The sequence below is a fragment of the Alligator sinensis genome, unplaced genomic scaffold (genome assembly GCF_000455745.1).
Source record: "Alligator sinensis unplaced genomic scaffold, ASM45574v1 scaffold326_1, whole genome shotgun sequence".
Taxonomy (NCBI): Eukaryota; Metazoa; Chordata; order Crocodylia; family Alligatoridae; genus Alligator; species Alligator sinensis.
Genome location: NW_005842239.1, coordinates 737413 through 748681, shown reverse-complemented (window position 1 = coordinate 748681; position 11269 = coordinate 737413). Strand labels below are relative to the sequence as shown.

At 47.8% G+C, this 11269-nt stretch overlaps 1 protein-coding gene across 1 annotated transcript in view; it reads left to right on the top strand.

Annotated features, from left to right (window-relative positions):
• ADGRB1 (adhesion G protein-coupled receptor B1) overlaps positions 1-11269 on the top strand; it is a 238589-nt gene that overhangs the window by 194819 nt on the left and 32501 nt on the right. Inside the window, 2 exon segments of the mRNA XM_025208578.1 lie at positions 2327-2412; positions 7576-7674. Coding sequence (XP_025064363.1) covers positions 2327-2412; positions 7576-7674 — 185 coding nt within the window.

The following is an 11269-nucleotide window of genomic DNA, read 5'->3' as shown; positions in this document are numbered from 1 at the left end:
AACCTGTGCTGGTTTCCCCTCAGCATAATTTGTCCTGCCGGGCTCTTACAAATGTGAGCCTTGATAATTTTTTCAAAGACTTTGCCAAGGATGGAGGTGAGACTGACTGGCCTATAGTTGCCCGGGTCCTCCTTCCTCCCCTTCTTGAAAATGGGGACCACATTGATTGGGGCAATATAAATCTGATTCTCTACTTCCTGGGACTTGGTGTTGGCATTTACAGCTGTGTTGTACAAATCCTCACCTGGTGCCATGTGTCCAGGTTTGGGGCCCACACTTGAAGGAAGATGTAGGCAGGTTGGAAAGAGTCCAGTGCAGGGCAACAGAAATGCTCGGGAGCCTGAGAAATAAGACTAGTGAGGAAAGATTGAAAAGAACTGGGAGGATGTAGTCTAAAGAAGAGGCAACAAGGGGAGATTTGCTAACAAACTTGAAAAGCGTTTTTAGAAAGCAAAGAGCTGGACTTTTTCCTGTGGCCACAGAGCGCAGGATAGAAATATTTTTTTTTTAATTGCAATAGATTTGCTAACAAACTTGAAAAGCGTTTTTAGAAAGCAAAGAGCTGGACTTTTTCCTGTGGCCACAGAGAACAGGATAGAAATCATGTTTTTTTAAATTGCAATAGAGGAAATTTAGGTTGGATTAAGACATAGAAACAGATTACCCAGAGAGGCTGTAGATTTTTCCACCCTTGGACATTTGCAAGACCAGGTTAGACAGCCCCTTGCCCGGGATGGTTTAGATAGACACGGTCCTGCCTCGAGTGGGGTTGGACGAGGTGATCTCCCCTTCCTGCCCTGCTTTTCAGCAGCACTTGGCCTTCAGCTTTGCACAGAAGTAAAGGATGGCACAAAAATCAGGCAATCAGGAAAGTAGGTCCGCTCTTCATCTCTTTACATGAGAACCCTTAAGGACTTCCTCTCAATCTGTAAGCTGTAGTACCCTAGCGTGATGCACTCATGGCTGCTTGTGAATAACTGTCTAACTTTTCCCTAAAATATCCACTGAATTGGGTGTGGAAATAACCCAGATCTGGGCCTGGGTCTGAGCATGGCCAACGCTTGTTGGCTTCAGCAGAGGCTGTGGATTTGCAAACCCTGTTAGGAGTACAAGGTACCCCTGCTCCATTCACTTTCGAGCATCCCAGTGACTGGAGTGCCTCTGGTAAGCTCGATTTTACTCCTTCAGAGGCCAATCCACCAGGTGCAGAGAGCTTCTGAGTCTCAAAAAGCCTTTCTGAGAGAGGCTGAGACCAGGGAGCATGCATTGCCCCCCATCCCTTGCAATGCTGAGCCTCCAGACTCTGTTAGACCAAGTCCTTTAGTCTCCCACTCCTTGTCAGTGCCCTTCTTAGCACCCTTTGCACCTCTCCTCTGGATTTGGCCCTATCACATTACAAGCCCCCCGGCTGGGTTTCATGAGATAGGTTTATGCTGAGTTGTACAAGTGTGTTACGATGCTGGGAGCTTGTTTGGGAGCGTGTCACTTTTTTCCACCATGGGCTCTGCGTCCTTTCCTGTCCCCTTTCTGCCTGTGCTGGTGACCCGCTGCCAGGGGCACGTCCACGTCTCCTGTAGGGGCAGCCACAGTGGGGAGTCGAGCTGTGCAAACCTATTTAGGGACTTCATGCCTCTGGGCCAGAGTAGAATAAAACCTGTGCTTTCCCCATGGACACTCAAAGCCTGATCCTAGTCATATCCTGCCATATTAATTCAGGCTTTTTTTAAGTGGTTCAAAGGGCTCTGTGGGAACAGACACCCTGCATGCACCCCTGGTGTACATCTACCTACAAACTTAGCCAGTATCGATCCGTCCTGATGCCCCAAGGCCTCGTGGGCATTGCAAAGGATAACCACACAGCATCCCATGGGCTTGTCTTGCTATTTCTGCAGCTGCTCCTTTCACCAACGCTGGAAAGCATTTGAAAACCAGCTTGCATCCCCTCACCCTGCTTCATCTTTGCCTATTGGCATTCCCCAGAACTGCCCTGAGAAACTGTTTCTGTGCCCGGCGTCTGCTTTTCTAGACACCAAGCATTCATCGTGCAAAACACATCAGGCTTCAAACGCTCCTCCAATGAGCCGACCGCTTTGCGCTCTCACCCTGAATCCTGATGACCGCTCAGATCCCTTGCAGACCTCATTGCATTTAAACTCCCGGGGCCCCTGAATCAATTCGGGGGCGGTGGGGTGGGGAGAGGGGCTGCTGGAGGGGGACGTCCCTGCTGGAAGACACTCACGTCCCAAAATGACGTGACATTTTGGTGGGATGCCACCTGATTTGATCCACGTAAACACAAACCTGTCTGTTGTTTCTCTTCCAACAGGTGAACATGGTTATTGGCATTCTGGTTTTTAACAAACTTGTATCCAAAGATGGGATAACAGATAAGAAACTGAAGGAACGGGCAGGGTATGCCTTATCAATACATCTACGCAAAGAATGAAACCAAAAGTCGTGATCAATAACCAGGCAGGGACTGGAGAGGAGACCGGTTGGGAAAGGAAGATGCATTGCGCTCTGCTGCGCGAGCAAAAGCCATGGAAAGCAGCATTGCGGGCTCATGCACGGGAGTCAGGAGTTCAGCTCTTTGCTAAGACAGCTTCAGTCCAGGCTGATGTGTCCCAGCAAACTCCTTTCTTAACGCTAATATTCAGTGACAACAGGTGGATCGGAGAGGTGGTTTGGCGTAGAGGATTGCTGAGCACAGGATGGGGAGATGCATGTAGGGACAAGGTCTCATATAGAGGCTAAAAGGAGCATCCTGGAGGGTAAGTGCCCCTGACACCTGCTGAAAGGAGTGGGGCTTGAGGGCAGTTGGGCATTGCAGAAATAGTTTTCTTTGGGCTTGCAAGTGCACATGTGTGTACAGGGTAGCGGGTAGATGGCTGGCTGGTAGGAGAGTTACTGATGGATAGTGCCTGAGAGCTGTCTTCTGCACCTTTCTGGGTTATTCACTCTGTAGTCTTCTATTGCCTGATGAGCCTGGGCTATCTGGACCTGTGGTCTGTCCCAGTATGGCATTTCTCACCTTCTTATGAGGTCTAGATTTGATTCAACTGGCAACCTGATTTCCTTTGCGATAGGAAACACAGAGCAGATTCCAACGCCCCTTCTCACCCGATCCTACACGGTGATCACAAGGGTGAAAGCTGGACATTGCACCATGCAATGCAACCGAGCCCCATTTCAGCTGGATTGCAGGTGTGCAAGGTGAAATCAGGATCAGATCTGCAGCCAGGAAGGTCTGCTTCAGTCACATAGGAACCAATATCCCTCTGATCATGCTCATGCCGTCACATCCAGGCAGGCTGTCCCCTTCCCTTCCAGGAAGAAAGAGCCCAGGCTGTAAATCGAAAGGCAGTGATAGTGTCACAATAGGGTGGACAAGAGCTTTGTTGCTAAATGTTATGCTAACGAGCACATTCGAACTGCTTCTTTGAAGGGGAAGGTGGATTTACAGTGGCTGGATGGAAAAGGATCAGGATATATTGTATTTCCAGCTGTGGGAAGTCAGATCGGTGCTGTGCTATTAGCTCCATTTTAGAGATGGACAAAACAAGAGTCCACCAGGGATGTGGCTTTGCTGGGATCCGCTGTGGTTTTGTGGATTAGACTTGATGGTACGTGTCAAGACCTTTTAATCCCAGCTCTTCGAGGGCTAAGGGGTGCCCAACCCTGCGAGAAACTAGAGGTCAGAGAGTGATGTATGTGAATGGGTGCTGCTGCATGGCCTCTGATGTGGGTTCGAGGCTCTAGAGGCCTCAAAGTGGCATTTCTTTGCAGGTGAAGATCCCTAGAAACAGGAAAGCAGATAGCAGGTGGCGTGAGCGAAAGGACATTTCCCTGGAGTGACAGTGGCCACGGAGGCATATTGCAAAGATTTCCTTTTTACAGCATGGGCATGGATAGGCTCTTCCTTGCTCCTTAGGTTGTCTTGCCACGCGGGTGGCACAGCTTTGGTGAACAAATTAGGGTCAGGGTCAACTTCTGCTCCCGTGTCCTCTGCAGAGTAACACCCCTGGAGAGGATTGGTGAGGGGTATTACTCTTGGTAGATATTGGGGTAGAAATTTGGCTTCTCATCCTCTGTAGGACATGAGGTGATGCTGTTAAAAAGACATGGCTTTTTTCAAGCGGAGGTGAATAGGCAGCTACCTTGGGTGGCTTAGACCCAGTACATCCCTATCTTTGCTGGACTCAATGATCCTTGAGATCTCTTCCCGCCCCGTCATTCTGGGGTTGAAGCCATTTGGCCTTGTGAGCAGAGTTGGTCATTAGTGAAGCCTCACCTCCCTGGAAACAGGTCTTAGAAAACGGTCTTCCCACTTAAACACTGGGAGCTTTGACTTTGATAGTGCTGAGAAGACAGGTTTGAGCACAGACAAGGAGGCATCCAGTGACCCCCATGCCCTGGAGGCTAATTCCTGGAGGCCGGGACTCACTGCCGTTCTCCCAAGATACTTTTATTTTGAGCAATGCTAATTTGCAAATGCAGGGTGTAAATCAGGAGTCCTTCTTTTGGCCTCAGTGGATTTGCACAGCTGTGTAAAACCACTGGGAGCCACAGAAAAATCAGGCTGAGATGATCAGGAAAGACTGCCAGGCCACCCCTCCCATCTTGCTGCTCAAAAGGAGGAATATATGCTGGAGTGACTCTCCGTTGCATGGCCACATGCTGCTGCTGCCAAGAAAGCATATTTTATCCTGGGTGAACACCAGATGCCTTTACAAAGAGAGAACTAAAGAAAATACTTTAACCCTGGACCGAGTCTGTAGCAACGTAATTAGGCTTGAAAGTGCATATTCCCCCCCCCAAAAGCAAAAAAAAAAGCAGCTATTGATTGGATTAGCAGAGCAGGGACTTATTGCCTCTCTTTCTGAGCTAAAACACAAGAAAGGTCTTTATTGAAAAGATGGCAGCTGGTTATTGATCACTGTGAATGTTATACTTTGAAAGCAAAACCTACAAAGCAAAAAAAAAAAAAAAAGACCCCGTTTGTTTTTCCTGATGTTCTTTGTTTTTTTCTTTCTCGTCTCCCTCTCTCGTTTCCGTGCGTGTGTGTGCAGTAATGTTCGACAGTCTCTGTGTTTAATGATTTTTCCAATGTCGTTCCCCGTTTGAAATGTGCCCACCGAGAATGCTGAAATGCCTTGGAGAGCCGCGGGGCATCGCCCGGCTGTTTCTGGGTCGGGGTTGGGAGCCGTGTTGGAAGGTAGTCCTGACCACCTCTTATCCGACAATCCAGATAAAGAACCGAACTGGAGAGATTTGGATTGAGGGACAAGCCAGGAGCTGGTGTAATGGGTGCGTCCTGTTTCTGCTTTCGTGGAGGCAAGAAGTATGGCTTGTTGTAGGGGGGATGCTACACGGCACGAAGATCACTCAACAAATGGCAATGCTATTACCCCTGCTCTGCGAATACTCGCTCCGCATTGCAAATCGGTTCCCCTTCACCAACTTGATTCGTGGCGTGGTCAGCGGCGGCAGGCATCCAGCGCTCCGGTTTTATTGACACGGCTGCTGCCCAAAGGAACGGTTCATGCCTCATGCACAAGCCTTTGCTGGAAATGAATGTTAAATGTCTAGCGCAGGGATTAAGTCCAGAAGTGCTTGTCTGCCCACTCAGTCAGGGGAGAGGAATGAAACCACCTGACTTGTTTGCCCAGGCTCAACACGTCTCGAATTGTGAATGTCTGCAGGGAGCGCCCGGAGGAGACAAAGAGTGGAAAAAAACCCTTGAGTTCATTCAAACCGGGATGCATCCTGATGCCTTTACACCAAGGCATGCCTCACCTCAGCAGTCAGGGAGGCTACTTATTATATTCAATAATACTATCACAATCCAGTTCCCAGAGAGTACCTTGCCATGTAGGACTTGGCCCCTCCAGCCTGGGGAGCACCTGCCCAGCTTATCCCAATTATTGAGTTGCACCCCCAGGATCTCCAAGGCATGTCTGGGTAAGCAGGGAAAGTTGGGGTCGGGCAGCATCCATGGGTGACACAACAGCTGACACGTGTTTTCTCCCAATAAGACAGATCAGCTGGGCCAGGACGTATCCTACATCTGTTTTCAGCCAGTGTGATCCGTTGTCATTGGTGACATCCTCCTTAATTTTGTTTCCTATTGACCTCCTCGTTAAGACTGGCTTCTGTACTCTTTACAGTTTCAATGTGGGATGAACACAGCGGACCTCTGCAAGGGAGAAGAAACCACCTCTGCAAGGTACAAGCAGGGCCAAATTCATCCCTGGTGTAACTACATCAATCCCAATGGTGTTTTTATCAAAGTCATGAATTTGGACCGCGCTCTCTGAGAGAAGCGTATTCATTTGTTCACACGGGAGCTAATTTTCTACGTCTTTCAAGGCCACTGCGAGTTGCTGTGGGATACTTGAGTGACCAGCCATTATTTCTTATAGCGGTCATGGCTTGTGTTACCCTACCCGATTTAAAGACCATTCAACAGCCACTTAAAGCAAGCCTATGTGACCCCTAGATGCACCGTAAATGCTGTGCTGGTTTTCACAACGAGGTACTTCATTGTATTGGAGTCATAAAAGTTAGGGAAAAACCTGCCATTTAGTCCTTCTCCCAGGCAAGGTAGGGTTGTAAACACCACATTTGGTATCTTCTGAGTCTCACCAGCCATGCCGACTGGGAATAACGGCTGTGCTCTTTCTAGCCAATGGCATTGACATCTTCTCGGGAGTTAGGTGACTTTACCAGCTACATGATATTCAGTTGTTATGCCTGCATCTTTTGCCTCCACTGTGCCCTCAAAGGCCTATCTTCCAGGGGTAGAGCCATCACAAAAGCGGAAGGATCACTCTTCATGAGCAAGTCCCAAAGTTGATGTCTAAAAGAGGATTTCCACCACTTGGGAGACAGGAAACCTCTCTGGTGTGTTTCCTAGCCCTGAATCAGTCAACCATTTGAGCACAGATTTCACTTTCAGCATCCGGTGGGAACCAAAACGACATGGACACGTGATTAAATTTAAAACGGCATCGCCCCTTTGCTGAGTCACGTGCTAGGCCACTAACAATTTTGTTTGACCTTGCTACCAGGTCGTTTGACCTTGGAGACCATGTACCAGCATCATTAGATACAATAGTCCAACCTAACCTACCAGCCCTACTTCTTGGCTTCCAACCACCCTGACCTTCAGCTTGTCCCAGAAGCAAAATCAATCCAAAACGATTGGGGAGAGGAAGAAAGATGTTCTCAATCACATAAAATACCCAAGAAAGGCAAGACTTCCAACCAGCATTAGGAGTAAGGGGTCCTCTCCCGCAGAGGTATCAGAGTGGCAGTACCTTTTCCAACACGGCTCCACCTGCGCCGATGGCACCAGCACAGCTCTTGACCACCCTGATTTTGGCTTCCTGCATCTGGAATGACACAGACGAGAGTTTTAATTTCCTTCCCGTCCCCGTCTTTGCTTTCCCTCCTCACACTGGGTGTGGCTGGCTGGTCCCGTTTCCCTTTGCCTTTCCTTTGCCTTTCCTTTCTTGGTTTGTGTTCACGAGCAAAGTGTTTTGTTTTGTTTCAGTCTTTTGATTTTAATTGCAGTCAGATGGCAGTGCCTCTTTACGGCATGACGCTCAAATGTTCCAAGTGTGGAGTAGTTTCTTCCGCTGAAGTTTCGGCCACAGCCACCAGTAACGCCATGTTAGTTCCTCTAATTTCAACTTCTTTTCTTTCTTTCTTTCTGGCCTTCTTTTTTGATTTCCCTCTTTCATTTTTCCACCCCCCTCCCCCCCCCGCCCCATTTTTTTTCTCTCTCCATGCTCCCACCCGCCTTCCTGCCTCTTCCTCCCCGCCATCCCTCTGAGCCCTGAGAAGTTAGCTGTGCAGGCTTCCTGAGACAGCCCTAAAAGGGACAGACCCTGCAAGGGGCTGAGCACTCCCACAAAACAGTTCAGAGCATGCTTAAAATTAAACACGTGAGCAGCCCCCAGCAAAGTCAATGGGACGACTCACACTGGAAGTCGAGCACGTGTCTAAGGCCCGGATTCAGCTTAGCACTTGAATATCGATGCTTGATAGCAATGTTCCCATTGACTTTAATGGTCCAGGATTTCGGCTTTGCAACCGATTCTAGCGCTTAAGTCTCATTGGTCTCAATGGTCGCGTCTACATGGGATGCTGATTGCACAGTTGTTACTGCGCGGTCATTTAGTACTTGCATACCCAAGTATTAACTGGTGTTACTGCACAGTAGCATCCCCGCACGGCTTCCTGGTGACGCTAATTGTGCAGTAGCTCGTTATGACGGCGCAGGAGTATTGCATCATGGCCCGTGCCACGTGATGCTACTGCACAGTCGTAACGAGCTACTGCGCAATCATAATCTACTGCGCAGTAAGCGTCTCGTGTAGACATGGTCAATGAGGTGAATGGAAGTTGCTTCTTAAAAATGAATTTTCATTTAAATGCTTTGCTGAATTGGGCTCATGCATTTCTATGGATCATGCCAAAGTGTTCAGTACTTTGTAGGAAGTATTGGTAGTTGCCAGTAGTCCCTTAGATGCAGAGAGCTAGAGCTGGATTTAGAAACCTTCGGTGGAAGGGACACCCTCAGGTTACAATATAACATCTTGTTCAATGTCCTTTTGTTGGTGGTGCCCATGGCTGATCAAAACCTGACAGTGTTTCCAAGCTGGGTTAGTTGCTGATTTTTTGAATGGGTCCGTTTGGGGTTTCTATATTATGCATGTTGTTTCTGTTTCATGTTTTCATTTTTATGGTAAAAAAATGAAGCGTTATGATATCGAAAGCCTTTGAATGTGAAATGAATTGTTTTTAGGAAACAAATGTTTTTTGTTTTTTTTTTCCTAGCTGTACAATTCCCCATTATTTGTCTGATCTAGCAATAAAATATGCAGTGGGGAGGGGAGAGGTGGGAACCCACAACCTGAAAGACAAATATCAAACCCTGAGAACATTAAATTAAAATGTATTATTGAAATTGTTATTGAAATTACTGGATCATTTCCAGGGACTCAAAAAGTGACAGAATCTCATTAAGAATTCACGGCAAATTTTGATGGATTCTTTTAACAGTTTACTATCTCCGACTGCAAAACATCATTTGCTGCTTATGGTTCGTTGTATTTGTTATTTGTTTCCTCGTTGTGCCACATCGCCCGGCTCGGATGATGCATCCAAACTGGCTGGGTTCTCTTTCTTTTCCCCTGTGACTTCCATGGAGTAATTCTCATGAATTAGCACACGGTTGCATTTCAGCTTCCCCACCGCCCCGACAGCAGAGGGACATTTAAAGCCAGCAGATGTGTTATCATTAATACACACAGGGCAACTTCAAATTGTTTGGCCTGTCCTACTCGACATGAATCCTTTATGACTATATGTAGGCTAATTCATTTTCAAAAATTGAAAAGGAGCCAATGGATGTTCAGGGCAGGTGGATATTGGAGCTTACTATTGATCCCCTGCTTTTAATGTAATTGGTTTAATAAAGATAAGAGGGGGACTTGGGAAAATGTCTCTTCTCCCCCGCGACAGAATAACTCAGACAGTTGTTTTATTGCAAGCTTTTGTTGTGTGTCCTGCAGCTTGCTCTGATCTTGCCTTGTCTTTGGGTTAGATTCAGCACTGACTACATGCCCATCGTCAGCCGTGTCTGCAGCTGCATCATTTCCATTTCCCGTGCTTTAGAGGAGTTGCAAAAGAAGCCGTCAGTGAGGCAAAGGCTTGGCTGGTCTTCCCGTTGATCCTGCTCCTTCACTGTGTTGAGCAGGCATTCGAGCAACTAGTGTTGGGGATTTTGAGGTCATCTATCATAAAGCCTTTGCATTTTGAGGTCTTTGGCTAGAAATGGACTCCATAGGGCAGAGGTAGATGGGCGCTTGGCTCTGGACTGGAGCAGACGTTGGTTAGTGGAGGAGGGTGGTACGTACCTTACCTCGGGTCAGCCGTGTCGGGGGTGATGGTATATGAGAGTGCATGGCAGGGAGGCCATTGACTTTCCTTTTGGTAGCAAAAAGCACCTCTGTGCCAGAGGGAGAAGGTAGCAGAGAAGGGGAATCAAACCAGGGCAAGCCGGGAAGTATGACTGAACTGCAGGGCAGGAAGATTGGAAATTGCAGCATGCGTTTGCTCGGGAAAAAGCCAAGCATCAGGAAGATTTGACTGACCTAAGTGTGCCAGATGTGTCCTTTCTCATATTGGCTGCCAGCTGTGGGCTCCCTTACCATGCTGAAGAGCCCTTCCCCACCTGACTGTACTGTGGGATGATTTTGGGGGATGCTGTGAATGGACTTTTTCTTTTTCCTGTACTGCCTTTGGAGCATCTGTGCGCACAGCATCTCTGCTCCCTTGTCCTCTGAAGATCTGCCCTAAAAATCTTTTGCATTTTCCACTTTGGAAGGATCTTTGATCTGCAAATGGGACGGCAAATAGCCAGTGCACCAGTTTAGAGGCTTTTGGTGAAAAATGGAAATTATAATTGCTGTTGAGGAAGGAAGGAAGGAAATGCTTAACTGCCAGGAGATGCAGCATAGGCCGCAGAATGGGGTGGGCCACTCGAGCCATGGCCCGACCAACTTTTAGCACATTAATTTATATAGCCCACAAGTGTGCAATTGTCGTTCCACTTAAAACTATATAGCTATTTTTTTTAACTGTATAGCTGGCTAAATTGACATGCTAACAGTTGGTCAGGCCATGGCCTGGGTGACCCACCCTGCTCCGTGGCCTATGGGACACAGCTCACGTGCAAAACCAGGGGCTGAAATCCTGGCATCAAGGAAGTCATTGGCAAAACTCCCTCAGTCTTCAGTGACGTCAGGGTTTTTCTCGGGATCACTGTTCTCGTGCACGTAGAGGCATATTCAGACAACTAGGAAACATGGCAGAGCACAGCAGGGGCAAGGTGCTGTGTTTCCTAGTTGTCTGAACCTGCCCCTACATGCACGAGAATAGTGATCCCGAGAAAAACCCTTCAATACCAACTAGTCCCATGAACACATGAGCTGTGCTGTTTCTTAATGTCCATTAAGACCCCATTAAGAAAGAGCACAGCTCACGCGTTCATGAGACTAGTAGGTATTTAAATACCATTGCAAACTCAGAACCCTTTTGCTAAAACAAGCCCATCAGTAAATGACTGCAGGAGGGGTGGGGGTTGGTTAGGACAAGCCTGTGTCAATTGATAGGAGACTTAAGGGCAGATCCAAAGTCTGATGAAGGATGGAGGAGTCTTTCCATTAGCTTCACTGAGCTGCTTCTTTGTGAGTTTGCT